General features: G+C 38.3%; 1 protein-coding gene across 2 annotated transcripts; it reads right to left on the bottom strand.

Moving 5' to 3' along the window:
* Positions 1–191: 191 nt before the first annotated feature.
* On the bottom strand, positions 192–21927 carry LOC144637533 (uncharacterized). 2 transcript variants are annotated; one of them, XM_078496611.1, is made up of 12 exons: positions 21802–21927; positions 14397–14687; positions 13165–13476; positions 11788–12090; positions 10572–10880; positions 8720–9117; positions 7787–7881; positions 7249–7414; positions 6344–6413; positions 5544–5806; positions 4562–4721; positions 192–3280 (listed from the first exon to the last, which is right to left on the bottom strand). In XM_078496611.1, exons 1-12 carry the CDS (start codon positions 21902–21904, stop codon positions 3033–3035), a joined length of 2718 nt encoding a protein of 905 aa, XP_078352737.1. In that variant the 5' UTR covers positions 21905–21927; the 3' UTR covers positions 192–3032. The 2 variants fall into 2 exon arrangements, with proteins under 2 accessions (XP_078352737.1, XP_078352738.1); XM_078496612.1 differs by having other exon boundaries at positions 3124–3280; positions 4558–4721.
* Positions 21928–23333: the final 1406 nt, after the last annotated feature.

The raw sequence follows: 23333 nt of genomic DNA, 5'->3' as shown, positions 1-23333 counted from the left end.
ATTGGGAAGTAATTTTTCCTTCAATTCGCGTTAATTTAAGTCGCGTTAATTTCAAATACCTTAATTAACACAAGCGTTAATTTCCTATAATAAGGTAACATTATATTACATTACATTACAAAGAAATAATAGTATGATACTAACAAAAGTGGCCGAGTTAAAGCCTTTTGCAAGGATTGATCGCGGGCTCTAACGCTTAGCTAGTATCAGAGTAGACAAAACAAGTACAAATATGTCACAAGCAGTTAAAATGTTAGTTTTGTCCAAGAACAAGTTACCGAGTAAAACGATTATATTGAAGTCACTATGTAACAATAACTGGAGGACAATAAAATCACCGTATCGAAAGCAGATGTCTGCATCCACGTTGTTATTTGTTTCGCAGGATATCTATTATTGAAAGAGCGGCGGAACATGAACGTTTGCCAGCGTTCATGAGTAACTGATCTACAAATCCGCGAGACTCTCCCAGGTGGGAATTCAGTGCTCTATAATCCTCCGAAATGAGAATTGTTTCCCCAATATAAAACACATGGTCCCTTGCTTTAATTTCCACTCCCACCCCCTAGGAGGAACCTTGCACGTTGTTTAGGAGCCTTCTTTGTTGGTAAGCGATACAAGATTTACGGAGAGAGCGGAAATTGAAGTAGAGTGGAACTGTATAATTTAAAAATTTGATACCTTCTGCAATGTTTGGCATAAAGTAACGATTCACAATGAATGTGTGCCCAAGATTATTTAAGTGGGATGAATATAATTTTGGAATTTCAGGGAGTACTATTATCTTGAGTGTCACTGTACCACGTTACCACGTTTCCGCTTATTATTTATTTCAATGCATGTGAAGGTGTCTATTACCCCTCTCGCATTTTCTATGTAAAACTTAAAGTTACTTCACTCGTATTTGGTGAACAGTTTAATTTATTACAGTTTTTAAAAAGTTCAAGATTGTATACTGACTTATTAATAAAAAATGCTCTTGCAAAAATGCTTAGCCTTAACATGTTCTTATTGATAAAGCTTGCCTTATGTACAAAGCCAACAACCACTACAGTAGTTGTGTGTTATATTAAAAGGTGTGTCAATCAGTGCTATAGAGTCCCGGGGGGCACTCACTTAGGAGTCCCCCCAGGGGTTTAAGGGAACAAGGGAACATGGCCATAAAATAATTGTGAACAAAAGGAAAATAAAGCTGGGAACACGGAAACAAAAAGCTATGTTTTTTGATATTTAAGGGGACAGGGGTCACAAAAATCGCAAAATACTTTTAGGGAACACGGGAACGAACCCCCCCCCCCCCCCCTGGGAGGGGCTCACTTAAATAAGCTATTTGGGGCATGTGCAGCTCCAAAGAGTGTGGTTTTCAAGGCAATTTGGTCTAAAATAGGGAATGGTTTTGCACTCTCGTCAACGCGAACGTGTCTAAGGTCAATTAGGTATTTTATTGATTTCTCTGGAAAACGCGAATTTTAAATTTGAAGCCTTTTCAAATGTTTACATAAGTCAAAGCATTTCATGGGATAGGCTCGGTCTGAAATCGAAGATTTGGATCTGAAATAGGGTAAGCGTTTCAAGAAGTGCGCCGCACACCCCCTCCCCCCGAATTTTCATTTCGACTTTAAGACTGATCAAAATCTACAAATAATGCTTACTAGAATATTTTTACTAGTATAGTTCACCTTTTGTACAAAGCTTATTGTTTGGTGAAGAAAAAGGTTTGATAGTCAGTTAATTTCCGTGTGGACTGGACTGTGTTGGGGTGCAGTTAGTAATAATTATCAAACTTTGAGGCTTTTTCTAATATATTTACCAGGGAACATTTTGTTCAAGAGACACGGTGGTAACCATGGTAACCATAGCATGGTTATGTTTAACGGACTGCACTGTTTAAACTATTTAATTAGGAACTTTACAGTTTAGTGTTTTGGTTAACTTTTACAAGTATGTCTACATTTACGAGATATAGAATAGACCATTTTACAGTTGTCTGCTCAGTGACCTGGCCTTTGAATGTAAGTGAGGCTGAAGGTGACCTTGTTTTGATACAGACCTCACTGCTTTTGTTGTGTAAATCATGTTGTTCTGATGCTAACTAGTTTACATTTACATGGTAAAGCAGGGAGGTTTGTATCAATGCAAGGTCACCTCCAGCCTCGCTACAATTCAAAGGCCAGGTTACTTGGAAGGCAACTGTAAAATGGACTATTGTTACATTACTTTCGGTTTGTTTTCTTTAAGATCAATTTTGGTTATTTTTGATATAACAGAAAATTATGGCAAATAATAGATTTTGTGATGTCATTTTTGTGCCATATAAGGTGATAATGGACATGGTACCAACATTAAAATGATGCACTACATACAGGGGGAGAAGAAACTTCCTTTGTTACACGACTCAAAAAGTGATCATAGCGGTGCCGGGCAACCGAGACTGCGCAGTAGCTATCGAATGGTTGCTAAGGGTGTAGTGAATAGCTTGACAAAATTCATTGTTTAATTCGCATGATTTGGTCTTGATCGTGCACAAAACACAATAGATATTTGCATTTTGATTGCTCCTTTGAAGTCTTCCGGATATCAAAACAACCGTGAACAGTGATAACGGTGACCATTCTGGCAAAAGAAGGCTTGTGAATTATACTAATTAAATTACTCCAATGGTTCTGAAATTATTTCCCATTTTTTGGTTGTTAAATTTCAACCGTGACAAATTTTTCGGTTGTTACTCCACGCCGCCAAAACATTCTCAGTGACGTGAGACACTCCCCCACACGCACGTAGTCATTGATATTTAAATCTTTCCGAGAAAACAAAACCTTGGTTTGACGTCTTTCTTAGCAACGGCTTGATTGACATAGACTCGCACCGTTTCCAGGCACTGCTATGTATTCAAAGAAAAGTGCCGACTTTCTCCCTCCCCCTGACTACATATCATACAAGTTGCATTACCATAGCTACTATACGTTTGGAGATAAGAGGTGGGGGTGGGGGTGGTGAGGGGATTTTTGCAACTTCTCCTGTCTCGAAATTCACTAAAGCTTGGTTGAAAAACGGCGAACACGCGAAAGTCGTATGTTGGAACTTAATGTCTTCATTGAGATGTCTGCCATTTCAGCTTTTCTTGTGCGACTTTCTTTTCTTTTATGTCGAGCCAGCGCCAAAAGCTCCTGTTTATGCTTGTTTCTCAGCACTGCATAAATCTGACGAAGCGAATGATAGAAATCGTCAACCAAGATTTCAAGCTCTCTCTGGATTATTTCACGTTCCGTCATGTTTAAACCTGCAAGAGTAAAAAAACCCGTTGGTTAAAGAAGATCTATCAAGATTGTCTTTAGTGAAGTGCCGAAATTAACTCATTGGGCTTAAAACGAAAGAATATGTTTTAAGATTGAGTATTGACATAAAAAGGTAACTAAATAGGTTAAATGTCTCCAAACGCGAAATCTAAGGGGTAGCTCCCTAAGAGCTTTTGGAGGTGTGGCTACGTAATAATTACCGCTTCCCTGCCTCGTACCCAGACGCCTCTCTCTTGTTTGGGGACATGGGCGCGCAAGGGAGGAAAGGAAGGCGCCTTTTCTTCTCCTTCCCGTGGACCCTCGCGCTTCGCGCTCGTCACCAGTCACTCGCGCTTCGCGCTCGCTTTGTTCTCGCTCTGTCGGAGAAAGAAAATCGAGGCGCCTGAGGAGGTGGCTAACCGCTTCCCGTACTTTTCACTTCTGGTTTCCGCCCTTCCCTTGCAATTGCAAAATATTCCGCAAAGTTGCACAATTTTTCCTAACTCCCCCTGGCAAGAGCTGATCCCCTTATCCTCTTTTGCCCCAGGTTAGGCCTTGGCGGATTGTGCTAGCATAATTTTTCGCAGAATTGGAGCAAGAAGCATAATTTTTTAAACGAGCACTGCCTCGGAATCATTAGCAAATTTGAACACTTTTTGGAGCATAAATTCATAAAATTTAGTAAATATGGTGTATTTTCTACAGAAATAAATTAAATTTGGGTAGTATGTTCTTGCAATGCGTGTTTTAGCTACACTAATTGTTTGCTGATTGTTAAGTCGTTGAAGGCATTTTACAAACGGTTCAGAGATGCGAGCAGCTTATTTGGACAGCTGACGGCCGAGACAAACTGCCATAAAACACAAATAAATTTACACAACAGTTTATTTGAAAAACATCTTAATTTGGTGTCGTAATTACGCGCTGCTATGTACAGAATCTACGTCATTTTGTGAACAATTTCGGAAATCAGGAGCATAATTTGGCATAATTTGGCAAAAATTCGAGCACTGCTATAGCATAAGATGCCACTTTTAGGAGCACAATCCGCCAAGGAATACCCCAGGCTCCCGCAGCGTTTGGAATCCCGCTTCCCGTACTCTCTTTTCCCAACTCCAGTAAAGTACCCGCACATTTTACTCCTGGGTCTCCGCCCACCCTCTCCCCCCTCCCATGATGTCATCGTGGAAAGAATAACAAAATGATTCTGCAACCGAAGTCTTGGAAAATCTAAATAACCTTCTATCAGTTGTAAATGTAAATTTGGTAAAAGGAAAGATACCAACATTCTGGGCGCGTTCTTCGTTTGTAATAGAACACTTGATACAGCAGGCCACAGACAACGAACAGACCCAACACTCCCAAACTTGCGTACAAGATTTGCTTGAAAAATGGACTACTTGGATCGAAGAAGAGAGACTCGTTGGTTTCCACTTCCGTCGGTTCCTGTTCGAAAACAAACAGCAACAGCATTGTAAATTCTCCTCGAAGTATTTTTTACCAGCCTGGATGGCTTAGTATTGTTCCAAAAAAACCCAACAACAACAACAAAAAAAAACAAACAAAACAAAACAAGAAAAGTACTTTAAAGATAACATTCTATAAAGATATTTTTGCCAGTATTTTGACGATTTACTAATTTTTTTTTTGGAGCTTTCCTTATAACGTTCTATATGTGTTGATAAAAGGGAAATGCTGACTTATCGGCGCCATTTGCCAAAGCAATTTGGATCGGATATGGAACATTAATTTAAAAATTAAAAACACTAGTAATTTAACAGATGCTGAATGGAAATAAATTAAAACTCAGCAACTGTTTTAACCATCCTTGCTTATACCTCCATTTCAATATGAAAGAAATTGCCCGGCCGAAATAGAAAGAAAAACTGTCTGAAACGCTTGACCGCAGATAAATCGCAGGCTATCCTAGCACCCGTTAACCCGGTAATTTCAGTATTGACCCGCGATCTGGAGAGTTTTGTGTTGACTGTTACTGCATGTTATAAGAGGAGAACGCAAATCCTCTAAATCACTTAAATTCGCCATTTTATGCCGCAGAAACGACAAAGTACAAAAGCTGGGGTAGGTTTACCGGTTTATTTTGAGTTTAAACATAGACATTACTCGAATAAGTTTACGATATTGAAACCCTTCCAATATTCCCATAAATTTCTTTATATTTCGAACATACAAACAGACACGCCGCTTGTATTGGCGCCCTGTGATCATCGCTCTATAAGGAGCAACAAAAACAGGAAAATGACTCACCTCCGTACCGCTGTCTTCAAGAAATTTTGTTTGCACGTTATCATTCGCAATCATCTCTTCCAGTGCAGAAGCGAGTGTCAAGGCGTCACCTTGGAGAACAACGCCGTGGAACATTTCTTTTTCAATCAGTGCCGCAATTTCAAACCAAGAGCCGTTAAACAAATCTTTTCGCTTGACAGGGACGTACATGTCAATAAGCACATAGTCAACCTCGCCGTCCTTTAGCGACTGCGCTAGCTTCTCTACGGTTGGGAAGGTTGTTGCTAAAGGTTAGAAAAACGCAAAGTTGCACTTTTAGTAAAATTATACATGCCAGATGTGATATGTTCATATGTTTATATGTTCCCGTGACAGTGAATGACAAGCGATGCATATGAAACATCATATGCATGATGTCTTTTGTCTTTAACATCATCAATGTCCGTACTACGCGCGTACGGATATTGATGATGTTAAAGATTAGTTTGTACTTTAAGCTGTTAACTTTGTCAAATTTTAAATAGCAATGGAACATAATAAAATTTTAAACTTTGAGATCAACCTAACGTAGGTCAGTTTAAATTTCATACAATGCATATAATGCAAAGAGACCAAAAAAGACAAATAATTCAACACCGTAAAACAACATACCGAATAATACACAAGTATGAGAAGATACTAGACCAGCAGACTCGGTAGAACCAAGACTCAGACCCCTATCCCCCTCCCCCCCCCCCCCCCCCGCTAGATTATTTGGTAAAGCAGCTCTCGAAAAAGTGAAGATTAGGGTAGAGTGGTACACAAGAACGAGAGGCTCATACTTAGTTTCAACTTGCTGCTCAAAGATCCCATAGCCAGCTTTGCTTCTGGAGAATCTGTGATTGCTGCCGCCTGTAAATTGATGTAACTTAAGTGAAGTAAGAAATTACACAGTCTTGCTTTAAGCCATGTACTATCAAGTAACTACATCTAGAATTTAACCGAGGCTCTTCAAGTTAAGACCAAAAGGGGTTGTTAAAGAGCTCCTGCTCCATAAAACATATGTTATATATCCCACACCCCTGTGTGGGGCAAATAAAGGTTGATTTATTTATTAGCAACTTGCAAATAACTTTCATAGAGTTTTTGAGGTTAGGACAATATCCTCCTATAATAAATATCTGAATTACCTTTAATGGCGGATCCAGAAGAAGGGGGAAGGCGAGGGGAGGGAAGTAGGTAGCGAAAACTGAGATGTGCCCTCTCCTATTTGAGATGAAAAAATGGGGTGGTGGGTGCTGTGAGCGTTGCCTCTTTTTATTGCAATAAGGAAGGAGGAAGAAAATGTTTTAGAGCGGTTTTCACTTGAGTGTCGAAATTAAATTGCGTTTGCTTTGGTTTTGCGTTCACTACGCTTAGTGATTGGTTTAAAAATTTCGCGCCACTTTCTCAGCCAATCAGAAGTAAAACCAAAACCAATCATGACTCGCTCGCGCACGTTTTCCCGCGCTTCGTGCCAGCTACATGTATTTGCTTCGAGTTTTGATTGGTTCACTGGATTGTCTGTGTTCTTTGTGATTGGCCAGAGTAATTACTTTGGTTTTGGTTTTACGACACTCAATTAAAATCTGCTCTATGTCTAAAACTGCAAGTTTTAAGTACAAGGGGAAGAAAAGGGAGGTTCGAGCTCCCTCCCCTATCTACCTCTTTCCTAGATCTACCACTGACTCCTACGTGAAATAATAACCTTATTTTCTCCGCTGCGAACCACTGTTGTCCTCGAACGTATCACGGTAACAGTTAAAACAGACGATATAGCACCCATAAGGAATGTAAAAAGCACCAGGCTGGCAAGTAACCACACAATGCTGAAAGCTCTGGCTGGAAAGGACTTTGGACAGCGATCGCCATATCTGCATATCGAGAATATTAAACAAGTTAATTCACAGCTAAGATATTAACAGACCAGTAACTGGGCCTCCTTCATTAGGCCTCAGCCTTATTCAACTCCGAAGGCAAGTACCTTTAACCTCCTTTTAGAAGGAAAAATAAAATAAACAATCCACCCCCCCCCCCCCTCGAGCTTAAAGCATAAGTATAATTAAGTCTAAAGCTCGAAGCTATTTTCAAATTAAAGAAACTCTCTTCATTGAGTTTAATTTAGGCATTAGGTTCAATTGCGCACTGTCCAAGAGTTTGTTTTCTTTTCTGGGGTTTAGTTAAACAGAAATGAGCGCGGTGAGTTGTTTTTCCTTTCTCATGAGATAACACGTTTATATCCTCACCCCACGGTTGTCATGGTGATAAAGGACCACCAGAATCCCTCGTAAGCTCCTTTGATGAAATCAGTAGGCAGATCACCAGGGTTTCCTTTCCTATCCTAAAAAAATCAAGTTCCCATTTAAACATCGGCAAACTCCTGCACTAAAAAGTATCTTTTTGGAACTTTATGCGGTCGATTGAACTTATTTTTGTTGAAGAAAAATAAAGAAGCGAACGGGAAGAGGATAAAACGAAAAAAACTTAACGCAGATTAGACACAAGCCGCGTTGTAATTGTCTACTTTGCGGTATATCACAATCAATCAATCAATCAATCAATCAATCAATCAATCAATCAATCAATCAATCAATCAATCAATCAATCAATCATTCAATCAATCATTTAATCATTCAATCATTCAATTAATCAATCGATCAATCAATCAAAAAATCATTCATTCAATCATTCAATCAATCAAGTGTATTTCTATTTTAGACACTACATGTAACATAAACTAAGGAACATAAAAAAATAGAGGAGGACTAAAGACACCCTTACAGGCTTTTACTAGATAGTCCCCTTTAATTAAGACCTTAATTACAAAGTATCTGATTAATTTGTTATCAGGATTCAGTTAGCGAGAAGTGTATTCATTACATCATTCAAAATCAACAAGTGTGATTGAAAACTTAGTACTAGTATTAAATTCAATAATTATATATAAGCACAATCAGTTTGACAGTAAAAACTGTTTCATCTTTCTTTTGATATTATATGGTATTTTTTTTAGAGTCGTTGACGTTGGGAGTGGTTGCCCAATCTCCCGAGCCAGGGGCTCATGTTAAAAACGCACGACTATTTACAAAAAAACTACTTACATTACTATTTAATTAATATCATTAAAAACAGAAATTAAAAAGAGATGCTAAATCACCTATGACTTCTATAAAACTTACCAGAAACCAGACAATGACGCCCGCTAAATACATTATCAATAGGGTTATAGAAATAACAGGCCACGTATCAAGTAGAGAGCCAGTCATGACTTCTTCATAGAAACGCTGAGTTGACTTATCTCGTCGTTTTAAAATCATTACACCAGGGACCTCTAACACAACTACGAACTTGCTGTAGTCGCTGCCTCTGATACTAGTCACACCGATTGGGAAGCGAAGGTTGGATTCTCCATCGTCGACGGTCGTAAAAAGCAGCTCGGTTTTTCCATGCGTCAAGCAGTCTCCGCATGATTTTATAATCACGTTGGCGATGACGTCACTTATCCCCCCGGGTCCACCATCGTCCAGTGATGACGGACTCTTAAAAGATGTGAAATATTTGGGACAGCGACAGGTTTCTGCAGTGAAGGTGCAAGTGAACGTTGTTAGTACACAAATTATCTAGTCTAGCTTTTTGCATGCATTGCGGTCCTAGCTAACCCTGTTATATGTTGTAATGGACAGTGCGTTTTGTGCGTAAGAGCTGAGAGCCTATAAATGTTCTCTTACATTATTATTCTTTTCAAGAGGGTCCTAAAGGGAGGTATAAATCCCATTTGCCCAGGCCGAATTTTGCCCAAATCCCATTTCCAGGCCTATTGTTGTCCCAGATTGTCAAAATCCCTGTGTGATTCCCATTTTCAGTGACCAAATCCCAGACCCAATCCAGTGACCCAAAAATTTGGCCAAATCCCAGTTCCCATCTTACGATTTAACCCCTTTAGGCCCCTCTTTCAAAATACTAATACAGCATAAAGAACGCAGTCCCTACGCTGTTATTAAAGAAGTGTTTTAACACTTCTTTTGGAACATCCAGGAATGTAATAATCCTTCTGCTAAAAAGCTGGTGCAGCAGTCGTGGATTGTGAACGTACTAGTAGACTGCTTTAACTTATGAAATTCAATTTTACTAAGTTAAAGCAGTCTACTAGTACGTTCACAATCCACGACTGCTGCACCAGCTTTTTAGCAGAAGGATTATTACATCCCTGGATATAACAGCTCGCTCATTCCCGCTGATGAACGGCCTTTTCTAGCTCATGTCGCTCATCTTTCATACCTTTGTCCATGGATTGATGCAGAGCCACAAATATGCGTGTGAGAGTTAACTCAGTGTCTTGCCAAATAAATTATTGAAGACACTGATCAGGCAAATGACTTTAATCTCGTGTGCACGATGTGCTAAAGGCGTGCTACAGAATTCGTTGATAATATAAATAGTTTCATCAAAGTTTTCTCTAGTAAGCAATGATTGAGAGCTAAAAAAAAATTATCGGGTGGGAGGGGCATTTGGTGACCAAGAATGTAAAGAATCTCAAAAGATTCTGGCTTCTTACACGTGAATGATAAAATAAGAATTGTTTTCTCTTTCGTCGAAAGCAATAAATGCGGTAATGCGGTGATGCAAATTTAACCAAAAAGGAAACCCTTTCTATTATTAGTAGGCAAAACTTGGCTTGAAAGACCCCCTCCCCCTCCTCCGTACTTCCCCTGTGGTTAATAACACTCCCGTTGTGTAATACCAGGGATTAATACTGGGGTCTTGCTGTGAGTTATAAAAAATAAATCTTCGTTCGCTGTGTGGCACTTGTAATTGCGAAGATTGAGACATAACGTTATTGAAAGTGCCAAAATATGTTCATTGAAAACCAAACGTTTCGGGCATAACCCTTCATCAGTGGTAAGATGATGGTCTTACTACTGATGAAAGGTTATGCCCGAAACGATTGGTTTGCAATAAACATATTTTGGCACTTTCAATAACGTTTTGTCCCATTTTGCTTTGAGTAGCGGTTTTATTTGTGCCTCTTACCAGCAAAAACTGGATCACTGAAATTTCCAGGACCCTTGGAGGTGTAAGCAGCTATCTGAACCTGATACTTTGTTAGAATAGAGAGATTTCCAAACATGAACGAGGTTTGTGAAGCATCTTCGACCAATACGGACTCCTCCAGTAGATCTTCAGGCGGATCTGTCACGTCAGTTCCGGTTTGTTTCACGTGTATTATATATCCAAGGATAATCCCATGGGATAGACTTGCCGGAAGTAAATCCCATGTTACCTTGATAGCGGTTGGACTGTAAAAGCTTTGTACGACAAATTGTGGAGCTCCACTGGGAACTATTAAAATGTAATAGCTTGTTAGTGCTTCGCTTTTGCTCCAAAACAATGGGAGACAGGTAGTACGTTAGCGTTTGATTACTGACATCAAGGCTATGACAAGTCACCCAAGCGACTAGGAGTATTACTACTCCTCCTGGATGGGATGCTATTCCATCGCAGGTTACTTCCCAGCATTCTTTGAAGTTGCTCCAACAATTAAATAAATCAATCAATCAATCAATCAACTTTGTTTAACGAGGGTTGCACAAAACAGTCTTTCGACTGACAAACCTGTGGCCCTCGGATTCCCGATCGAATTGGAATTTAGAGGTGTTGATTTTTGTGGAGGGAGGAAAACCGGAGAACCCGGAGAAAAACCGTCGGAGCAAGGACGAGAACCAACAACAAACTCAACCCACATATGACGACGGGTCCGGGAATCGAACCCGGGCCACATTGGTGGGAGGCGAGCGCTCTCACCACTGCGCCATCCCTGCTCCCCCTTGGTACCACTTGGGTGGAGAGAGGCACTGCGATCGCGCGTAAACTTAGGTGACTTGCCCAAGAAAAAAACAAAATGACCCTGGCCAGGGCTCGAACCCTGACCATTTGATCCTGAGTCCAGTGCGCTAGCCATAAGGTCACCGCACTTCCTTCCATCTTGCATGCGATATTTCAAAAAAATATTTCTTGTCCCCCATGAAAAGACAAGGTACTCTCCGAAGTTCTAAATATACCGTAAAACGCCTTTGCTTCTTATAAAACCTATGGAAAACGAACTTTTAAAAATGATTGTTTCAAGCAGATGTCAATTCCAGAGATCATTTTTCATATACGCTGAAGTTATTTAACAAAGTTATCATCAATCTCGTTCACAGACCCTTCGTTCCCTTCCTCCCCCTAGGCAGTAGAAAAAATGACTCACCATCTTCGTCGGTTGTAACATTGAAGCATTCACTTTTATTACCGTCTCCGATTCTTGTAAAGCCAACCAGCTGTATGCAGTACTCCGTGAATTTTTCCAGGCTGGTCAGGTTGAAATCCAGCTGATCAGGTTTTAGGCTTACCACGATGCCTTGCGAGGAAGGCTCACTCGTTTTCCCATAAAACACTTTATAACCAAGAAGTATTCCATGAATGAATTCTGTGGGTATGGCATCCCACCGAACATAAACACTGGTAGAGCTTGTGTTGTGCGCCAATATATTCAGTGGAGGACTGCTTGGTACTGTGAGATGAAAAAATATTATGTTTGATTGAGCTCACCAGCTATGTGTTAAAATGGTTATTATGACTAATTGATGGATGGATGGATCGATTGATTATAGAACGTGGTGTGTTTTTTTTAAACTGAAAGCTAGTTTGTGCTAGTTATAAACAAGGAATGTAAAAATTATTTTCAAATAAACATAACATGGTTACAAAATGCAGCTGACAAGGATAAGGCCTTTCAAACGTTGCTCGGCATTTCTCAAAAAATTGCTTAACTAAAACTTGTCAAAAAGATGCTAAAAAGTTGCTCAAAAAGCTCCACGAAGTGAGAAAATCCATAAAATGTTCGTTTGGCCTTCGGAAAACACACGGAAATCTTTCAACCAATTTGAACACTAAAAGATCTTGTGATCTCTCAGATACATAAAAGTTTCTTAGAATGCAAAGAGTTGCTCGAAATATGAAAAGTTACCAAAACGTTGCCGAGCAACTTGTCGACAGCCTAAGACAAGGAGCTGACCAGATGACTATTTTCAAAGTCAAGGCCGAGGAGATGAATCAGAAGAAGACAAATCCATTAAGTCGTGGGTTAAAGAGCATTGAAAACTCCATCCACTTCACCTCCAAAAGGATTGTTGTAATAAAAACGCATAATAAAAGTTTAATTTTTCAAAAACTGTTACCAACTCATTAAAAAATAAAAATGTGTCTAGGATAGGATAAATTGGTAACTGAGGTGGCCTCCCCTATAAGCCTGGTGGTTTCTTGGAGGTCTCCTCGTCTATCCATAATTAGTACTACTGTGATTTATATTTTAATGATAAAATGGTTAATAAAATGATGGTGATGATGATGATGACGATGGTGATGATGATAATGATGATGATAGATTAACAGAAAGGAATATGAACAGTCACTGCGTTGTTCTAGGCTTCACTAGGGAAAGCTAGAAAGTCAAATTCGGAGTGTGAAATTACTAAACAGTTTAACAGTTAAACCATCTAGAACCCGAGATACGGGTGAGAGAATTGCTGCTTATTCTTTTCTTTCTAAACAGAATAGATAAGTTAACTAAATGCTCATTGCATACCGTCTTCATCTGTGCTTATACAGGTAGTGTTCGTTTCATTACTGCTTCCCTTACTGTTGAAGGCTTCAGCAGACATACAATAGTTTGTAAATTTTTCCAATCCTACCAGGTCCGTGCTAAGAATGTCGGCGTTTACGGTTGCAGGTTCTTCAATGCTTCGTCGCCTTCGACTGTTCACAAATTTTTGGAAGGTTATTTTGTAGCCAAGAATTATTCCTCGTCTGTTTTCGGGAGGCAATGGGTCCCAAGTGACTCGGATGCCTGTAGAGCTGATGTTATAGGCTGAGAAATTCTGAGGAGGTGCATTCGGAGCTAAAAAGAAAAAAATATATAAAATAAATGAGAATTTACAGTGGCATCTTTCACATAGTGGCTCTTCTTGATCCCACTGATAACAGATCGAAATAGAAATTGAAGTGTTGGTTTTTGTGGAAGAAGGAAAACCGGAGAACGCGGAGAAAAACCTCGGAGCAAGGAAGCGAACCAACAACAAACTGAACCCACATATGACGCCGAGTCCGGGAATCGAACCCGGGCCACATTGGTGGAGGACAAGCGCTCTCAACACTGCGCCATCCCTGCTCCCACCATGAATTTTGTTTAGATATAGGGCTGTAAGAAGCCTCATGGTATCTGAATTTATCAGAGTCCCATCACAGACGACCTGACTACGTCAGGGTATGAACTACACTGAGGAAATACCGAGACAACAGATGGTCTATTGTAAAGTGAAGAAATGCTCCTTGCAGTGAATTGCAATTTAAAGAAATTGCAAGAAAGAAACCAGAAAAAACTCTGGCTTCAACGGGATCCCGCGATACCGGTGCGATGCTCTACAAACTGAGCTATTGAAGCCACATATTGGGAGCAAAGTAAATTGTAAGTTCATATTTTCAGTCCCGTGAAAGGAATAGAGTGACGTAAATTATATGTAATAATTCATATATGTGAACTGCGGATGAGATGTATAGTGAAGAAATTATCCTCGCAGTGATTCTTCGCAGTGATCCCGTTAAAGCCAGAATTTTTTTCTGGTTTCTTTCTTGCAATTTCTTTTATTGCAATTCACTGGGAGGATCATTTCTTCACTTTACATCTCATCCGCAGTTCACATATATGAATTATTTCATATACTTTTCGTCAGGTGGCCAATTGATTTCCGCAATAAATTATTTATGCTCTCAAGGTCATACTCGTTTTCAAAGTGGCCAATCAAATAATCATCTACTTACGTTCTTCTTCTGTGGTCACGAACAGACACTGGCTTCTGTCGCTAACGCTGTTGTTATTGAAGGAAGTTAGCTCTATGCAGTAATTCGTGAATACTTTTAACTCCGTCAATTCCGCTGTGAAATTCAGTGTACACACAAGGTTAAACACTTCAAAACTCAAGTCGTGCTCTCTGTATGTCAGTTTGTAGCCTGATACATTGTGCCTGCTTTCGTAGTCTGAAGAATTCCAACCCCACGTGACATTAATGGACGAGGAGCTTGTATTGTAGGCAGTTATAACAGGTGGAGGTTCTGATGAAACAACAAAATCGGAGACACTCAAAGAACATAATTATAATTTGTAAGCAGTTTTTATCTCGTTTTGCACTGTTTTCGAAAACTATGCAAACTATGCAATATATCAACTGTCACATAAGTTTTAAGTGATTTTCAAAAACATGTTTAAAACAGGGGCACATAATTTTATAGAAAAGTTTACAGCGAAAAAAAATTCTATAATTACTTTAAATAATCAAGGATCTTATAAATTAGTTTCAGTTTTTTAATGAAGCATGTAAAATGTTTTTGTCACATCAGATATAAAATTGCTCTAGATTTCATTCATCCCCAAAACTATGGATTCCAAATGGTAAAAAAAATCCAAACTAGCCCTCTCCAAATCTCAACAGCCCTTTCGTTGATATGCCTCTCCTCAAAAAAAATACCCTGCATTAATTGTTTTGCGGGTGTTTATAGTCTAGTTAAGAGTAAGCTTAATTAAAAATGGGATTTTTACTCTTATTATCAATCCCTTACCGCAGAGCTTTATACTTTGGCATTTTTTATCGTTACAGCACGTTTAGGGCTTTTTGTTTCAACACAGTAATTTTTCAGACGAAAAATTTACTACAAAATGTAAAATCATTTATAATAGTATTTAAGCCTCCACCCCCTGTTCTCGTAAAATAATTTAACGCTCTACCTTTATGCATGTTTATTATGATCGATGTTTTCAAAATATTCGTTCGTTTACCATAATTAAAAAAAAAAACAAGCCGTAAGGAACGAGTTCGGAATGTAAACATAATCAGACTAGGTAATTGAAATGTAAGTGATCTTAGGTTTTTGACAAGTGTATTGTTATAGAGACTGGATTCTGTGTATGCTTTCAGTATAAACAAAGAAAACGCGTCCGTTAAGTTCGTATCATAATGTATAAAAAGAAGCCAAAGGCATGTATTATACTGGGAAAAACGCTACCGTGATTCAAGAATGGGAAATTTATAATCACTGTTTCGTTAATTTGTCTTGTATTTTCAAATTCCAGTTGTGTTTTGTGACAAATTATTACATTCCCTTGGCTTCAATCTTTATTTGTTAAATAAACACAGTAATTAAAAAAAGAAATACGCAGATGTTAACAGACCGACCCCTGTCAAGATTGTTTGAATATAAAAATTGTAGCAATAAACACTCTCTTTTCGTGGAGAAGTTTTGAACAACTACATAACAACATATCAAAGTCAAGGAATACGTATTTTGAAATATTTAGCCTAAATTTTTAAAATTGATTGTTTCGAATCCGTCCCAATCTTCCCAAGTCTTAACCACCCTTGTTCCTGTTTGGTTTATTGTTACGTATTTGTTGTTTTTCAATCTAACTTAGTAAACTATTATTTTGAGTTTTACTTGGATTTAAAGATACTCTTTCACATTGTAAAAATGACTTAAGATAGCGTCCTTTGTATCACCAGCTTTGTCCTTCGTTAAGAGTGTGCCCGTGAGAGAACAGGGCAGAACCAGGTAACAAGTGATACAGCTCATATCACCGATTTCGCCCAAACTTAGCATAAATGTTGAGTATGGTGAGCTATTTACTGTGGCAAAACATTAACTCAAAATATTTTATTCCCTTCAAGTTATGGCACCTTTTGAAAAAATGGCCATTTTTCACTAATTTATGCATATTTAATTAGCTGACTTTGATTGACCAGTTCCACAAGAAAAAAAGACTTCTGAAAATAAAATTCACTGCGTTATATTCTGTGGTTATTAGGCTTTAAGTAGAATAATTCACTTCAACCGTCTGATTTGATTTCTTCTCCTCAAACGGTCTTTTGGAAGGTACACATTTCGTACAGTTGGAAATAGCCTTTAACTAGTGCCCAATATCTCCCATGAGCAACAACTTATATACATTATTATTACATGGGTAATGAAATCCATCATTAAACTTCACAAAAATGCCACAAAATGTCTGGGGACTTCAATATTCTATTAGTATTGAGGAACTAAACACACGTGACTTAACGATTTCTTGCTTTTTCATCAAAATTCACCGAAACACAGAAGCCATTTATTTGCCTCAATTTGGCATAAAATCGGTACGAAATAGCTAATCAAGCATAAATCTATAGATAACAATCAAAATATTGGCGAAGAAAAGGCAGTTGGGACATTTTTCGGAGCGTTTTCAGAGCCATATAATTCGGCAATGTTGTGATAGCAAATGTAAAAATAGCAGCGAAAGATTTTCTTCAAAAGCTCGCTCAATTCAACATTTAGGCACATCAAAGTTAAGAAACAAGAAAGTAATACTACATACATGCCACTTATCGACACACAGATGCTTTCTTTTGAAGAATTTGTTCTTCCTCGCTGCACTTCGATCCTTCGATCGATCTCAATTGACATGTACTGTTGCTTTGAGGGGCGATGAACTTAGCCAATACATCGTGGTTCATTCTTCGTGAAAGTTGTAAACAGGTTGTCAATAAAGTCATTCAAAGAGCTGTTCAAAGTTCACGGAAGAACACTTGTCTCAGCCAGTTTGCATGAAATAAATTTAACTGGAAAATAAACAGCCGCCATGTTGAATTTCTACCTTTGAGCCTGCCGTTTCAGTCAGCGGTACGGCCGTTCACTGGGTATCACGCGTCCATCACGCGTGACCACACGCGCGATCATTTGCTTTTCTTCCGCGAGTGTTCGTTGGATGCGTTTGTGATGAAAATGAGAATATTTTCAAATTGTCGTAGGGAAAACAATTTCCTCCGCTACAGCTTGACGTGTTTGCCGCAATGTGATGCTGAACGAACTCTAGGGTGCTTACCATTTGTTGGAGAGAACCGGTTGGAATGACCACTGAAAAATGGAAAGGCTTCTTTCCAAAATTAGCAAACTAACCGAAATAGATGTCGCTTACCATTTGTAGCTCAGTTTCCTGTTATTTCTTTCCGTTGTTGGGAGACTTGAAGGATGGGAGACTAGAACTGGGAAACCTTACAAATGGTAATTAAATTTCTGACGTTCCGTCAATTTCCGAAGAGATTTTCCAGAAAAAAGACTGTTCCATTTGACTTTCACCGAAACAGAGTTCTTGATATTTCTGTTCAACGGTCGGCATGCACGACAACCAAATCAAAATAATTGTTTATGTTCCAAAATGACGCTAAATGGCGGTATAAAACTGCTCCGACGTTTCGGCAATACTGCCTTCTTCAGGGTGCCACCCCAAAAAAGGCAGTATTGCCGAGACGTCGGAGCAGTTTAATACCGCCATTTAGCGTCATTTTGGAACATAAACAATTATTTTTAGCATAAAAGACGCTACACAGTTAAACAAATCAAAATGTCAACGTCTCCCAGTTACTTTTCAGACATTTGTATTTTTTTTATAGCTTGTTCAAATTCCCCTCCCCTGGCGGAAATAGTGATTAATACCGCGCATAACGATTACATTTTTTGACCAAATTCCCCTACCCCTGGGGCATGAATGGGGAAAAATGAATAACTCAGCAAAATTGGAGAATAACATTTACCACGGGATAAATCACTATACGGTGGATAGCGAGGTAGGTTTTGTAATCGTTTCTTGCGCAAGTGCTTTAGTTGGGGGAGCGTCTGTGCTGAACTGAACAAAGTATTCACGTACGAAATGCCTTTAGCGACGCAGTCTATATGGCGCAGCAAATATATACATATATCTAGTATAAAGGTGTGAATGTAGAGAGAGAAAACAACAAAGAATAAAACGAGTTTCCCTTGCGTTGACCTCGAAAAAGACAGAGGACTACCTGTGCTGGTTGAAACATTAGCTAATAAGTTTGGCCGTCTTGCATAGTCCTAGTCTTGCAATAAATTTGTTAAAGAAATAAAAAACGCACCCGAGTGCATTGTTGAGTTATATAAGCACGCGGGAATTTTTAAGAACACGAGAGAAGTGCATAGAGAAGCACGAGGCGCAGCCGAGTGCTTCTCGCACTTCTCGAGTGTTCTTAAAAATTCCCAAGTGCTTATATAACTCAACAATGCACGAGGAGAAAGTTTTTTATTTCTTTTATGAAATGTTAAAGAAATTGCGCGCGCTAAAACTCGTGACGTAAGCAGCGTGCATTATAACTCGATAAAGCACGCGCGTGACGTATGCAGCGTGCTTTATTGAGCTATAATGAATTCAAACTGACCAATCACAGCGCGCGCAATAACTCGGACATTTTATAATTAGTTGTAATGCGGGGTTTAAGCACTCTACAAAAGTCTGCATTTGCGTCTTTGTAACTCACATAGCCACTTAAATTGAGTCGGTGATGAAGAAAATTATCATTTGAAGCCGCAATTCGTCACTTGCAATGTGGGCATTCAAGAGGAAAAATTTGTCCCCATAAAAGCCCTTTTCTAAAACAAAACTGCAGTAATGACGTTTATCGGTAAATGGACAGATGGAGAACTTTGTGGGATCCCGAAAAAGAGAGTGGGTACAAATTCAGTCTCCCAGCTACCAAAGTGTAATATAATATAGACGATTTGAACAGAAGGAATAGATGTACACAGGCCAGGCTAACAACCTGACCGCCATTTCTTCAAATGTCCATAATCACCCCCTCCCCCACCTCCTAAAAAAGACAGAAACAACAAAAAAAAACCAATAAACATACTAGTTTTAACCTGATATAAGATGGAAAAACTTGCTCTGATTATTTAATGGTTTCCGACATTTCAGAGCTCAATTTCAGAGCATCAAAACCGATTGCATCGCATACATTACACTGCATCCAGTGTATTTCTCTTCAACTATTTATCAAAAAAATTCAATGGAGAAGTTGAAAAAAATTCTCACTTTTACAAGAAACGCACACTACTTATAAGGCTAAGATCAAGCCCCGGTTGTTCAGAGGGTAGATAACGCCATGCGCTACTTATTCCAACGAAAACAAACATTTGCGGAGGAAAAGCAAATGAACACGAGTGTGTATAGCTGTGTATAGCTGTGTTGGGCTATGTATAGGCGTGTATAGCTGTGTAGGGCTAGGCTATGTATCCCTTCTATGAATATCCCTATATAGGATTTAGTCAAACAACTATATGATGACTACACTACGTACTTGCCCCAGTGAACGGCCGTACCGCTGACTGAAACGGCAGGCTCAAAGGTAGAAATACAACATGGCGGCTGTTTATTTTCCAGTTAAATTTATTTCATGCAAACTGGCTGAGACAAGTGTCCTTCCGTGAACTTTGAACAGCTCTTTGAATGACTTTATTGACAACCTGTTTACAACTTTCACGAAGAATGAACCACGATGTATTGGCTAAGTTCATCGCCCCTCAAAGCAACAGTACATGTCAATTGAGATCGATCGAAGGATCGAAGTGCAGCGAGGAAGAACAAATTCTTCAAAAGAAAGCATCTGTGTGTCGATAAGTGGCATGTATGTAGTATTACTTTCTTGTTTCTTAACTTTGATGTGCCTAAATGTTGAATTGAGCGAGCTTTTGAAGAAAATCTTTCGCTGCTATTTTTACATTTACTATCACAACATTGCCGAATTATATGGCTCTGAAAACGCTCCGAAAAATGCCCTAACTGCCAATCTTCGCCAATATTTTGATTGTTATCTATAGATTTATGCTTGATTAGCTATTTCGTACCGATTTTATGCCAAATTGAGGCAAATAAATGGCTTCTGTGTTTCGGTGAATTTTGATGAAATAGCAAGAAATCGTTAAGTCACGTGTGTTTAGTTCCTCAATACTAATAGAATATTGAAGTCCCCAGACATTTTGTGGCATTTTTGTGAAGTTTAATGATGGATTTCATTACCCATGTAAGAATAATGTATATAAGTTGTTGCTCATGGGAGATATTGGGCACTAGTTAAAGGCTATTTCCAACAGTACGAAATGTGTACCTTCCAAAAGACCGTTTGAGGAGAAGAAATCAAATCAGACGGTTGAAGTGAATTATTCTACTTAAAGCCTAATAACCACAGAATATAACGCAGTGAATTTTATTTTCAGAAGTCTTTTTTTCTTGTGGAACTGGTCAATCAAAGTCAGCTAATTAAATATGCATAAATTAGTGAAAAATGGCCATTTTTTCAAAAGGTGCCATAACTTGAAGGGAATAAAATAATTTGAGTTGATGTTTTGCCACAGTAAATAGCTCACCATACCCAACATTTATGCTAAGTTTGGGCAAAATCGGTGATATGGGCTGTATCACATGTTGCCTGGTCCTCTTATGGACACACTCTTAAATCCATCTTAATCTTTCCCAATCTTAACCATCCTTGTTCCTTTTTGGTTTATTATTACCGCTTTGGTGTTTCTCTATCTTAGTCATCTACTACTGTGAATTAACAGTCGATCTGAAAGTAGTTTTAATTTCTACCTTGAAAAAAAAAATTATTGCCATAGCTCCTCAATTCCGCAATCGCATCTCGCTTGTCTAGCGAAGCTTGACATCCGAGCCAACAAAGTTCGACAAGCGCACACAATTAAGAATTGAGTAAAAGTATTCCACCATGAAGCAATCATTTCCAATTTTGGCCACATACACTTTGCTATGGCTTCTTATCGCTTTTTTGAATTATTTCTGTCTTAGTAAGCTATTATTATCATTAGATTTTGTTCGACCTAGAAAGTTTGTTGACGGTCGTGACTGTTCCTTCAAGTCTGGAAAGGAATATTTGTAAAAATAGTGAGCCAGAAAAGTGTGTCTTACATTACCCCTTGAGCAATCAGGGTCATCTCTATATATTGTGATATATTTGCTTGTATGAGTAATAAAATATGTGTTATATAACATTTAAGAGCTTAAGTGCCAGAATTGCACCGCAAAAAACGAGTTGAACATACAGTGTTTTGCAGTCAACTTATTAATAGGGTACATTCTTCACTGAATCGTCTTTCTACATATTTGCATTACAAATTACTTTATAGATATATGTAGTGCACTACCCCATAAAACTGCAAGAAGTCGTTGTTTTACTGAGCAATTTAACACAAACTAGAACCAGCAAATATGTTTGCAATGATCTGCTAAAACAATTATTTAAACATATCTCCTTCTTAACCGAAACATTGCCGAGTCCAACAGCGCTTAAATTGAAGCGTTAGACACATAGAAAATATTGTAACCTACCAAGTGAAATTCCTGATGTAAGCCCAATTTTCCATAAAATGGCTTGCCCATAAAATACAGCTAATACTTGCAGTAAAGAATAACGGTTTGTAACAGACTTCATGTTTCTGACATGTTACTCGGGAAGTTGACATTTATCGTATTTAACTGGCGATAGTTATTGTAGGCACATATAATTACTAGGAGCATTATTCATGAAATATTTTTGTTTTTCTTTTTACGTTTTAGTAAAGCACCTGCTGTTAGGTTTGTTCGGAGCATATTTTTTGGTTTTAAGATTTTTTAAAAAAGTTTTAAACTTTCAGGCATATGTTGGTTTTGCAATCATCACTAAAAGTGTTATATTATATCGTGTTTCAATTTTTACCCGACTTGTAAAATTAAAATGTGATAAGAATTGACGCTTAAACTCAAGCGAACTAGAATTTTCTCATAGGAGTTTTTTACATGTTTAATTAATAATTTACAAAGCTTTCGAAAAGCGCTTCAAAATGAGACAGAAAGCATCACAAATGACTATTTTTCATTCTTTGAACATGCCAGAATACTGTTCAGTAAGAAACTTCAAAGAGTGTCAGTAATTTATTTTTTCTTACCATAACTTCAAGAATAACAGTCTAAGAAATCGTCAACTAACGTAACAAAATATAGTACGATAGCTAATATGGATGATAATTTTGTGGAATTTGGATTTGAAAAGGTCACTGAAAAACAGCAATATCTTAATAGATGCTTAGAGTCTTGATGAATGATAACAACAACCAATCGTGAGAGTAAAGGACCTGCTTTTCTTAATTCTTCTTAATTAAGCGAGTGTCAGTAATGGAATTCTTAAGTAGAGACAATTCACTGTCATGATCATCTTGTCTAGCAGGTGTATCAAGGTCCCAGGGGGTACTCGGGATTTCAAGTGACGGAGATGATCGAATGGGGGCAAAAATCAAACCCAAAAAAATCCCTAGATCAAAAATTGACTCCTCAAAAATCAACAGCAAAACACGTTCGTTTGTAATTTATTCTCAAAACTATGCAGCCAAAGCACTACCACGAATCTTCAGTTTGTTTTAAATACCCAAAACATCCCTTCTTTAATCAAACAAATACTTGTCAAATTTTCCTACCCAAAAAATCCCTGAATCGAAAATTTCGAATCCAAAAAAATCATTCGATCATCCCCGTCCGGATCAAGGTGAATTATGGAAACACAGTTAAACTGGGATTCGCAGTACTGGGAACAAACCATTTTTTTTCTGACGAACGCATAAAGATGCTGAGATCTATCTTTGAAAAATTAACGACCGTGCGCAATTTCGTGTTATACTCTTACGCTATTGTTAAGATTTTTTCCTGTGATTCGATTTAATAAACGTGGCATTTTGATTGGTTAGTTGATGGAACACGTGTCAAAACCTAGCTACAATAATTTTGTTTTTGTGTGCGGTGAAGACCTGAAAAAATCTAACAAAACATGTAAAAAAATTTGGGGGGCCTCTTGAATGCAAGTAGATAAACGATGCAGAAGACCGAATTAC

This window comes from Oculina patagonica, chromosome 14, assembly GCF_052425735.1.
Source record: "Oculina patagonica isolate OP01 chromosome 14, crgOcupat, whole genome shotgun sequence".
In the NCBI taxonomy this organism is placed as follows: domain Eukaryota; kingdom Metazoa; phylum Cnidaria; class Anthozoa; order Scleractinia; family Oculinidae; genus Oculina; species Oculina patagonica.
This window is presented reverse-complemented; position numbering and strand designations above follow the sequence as displayed.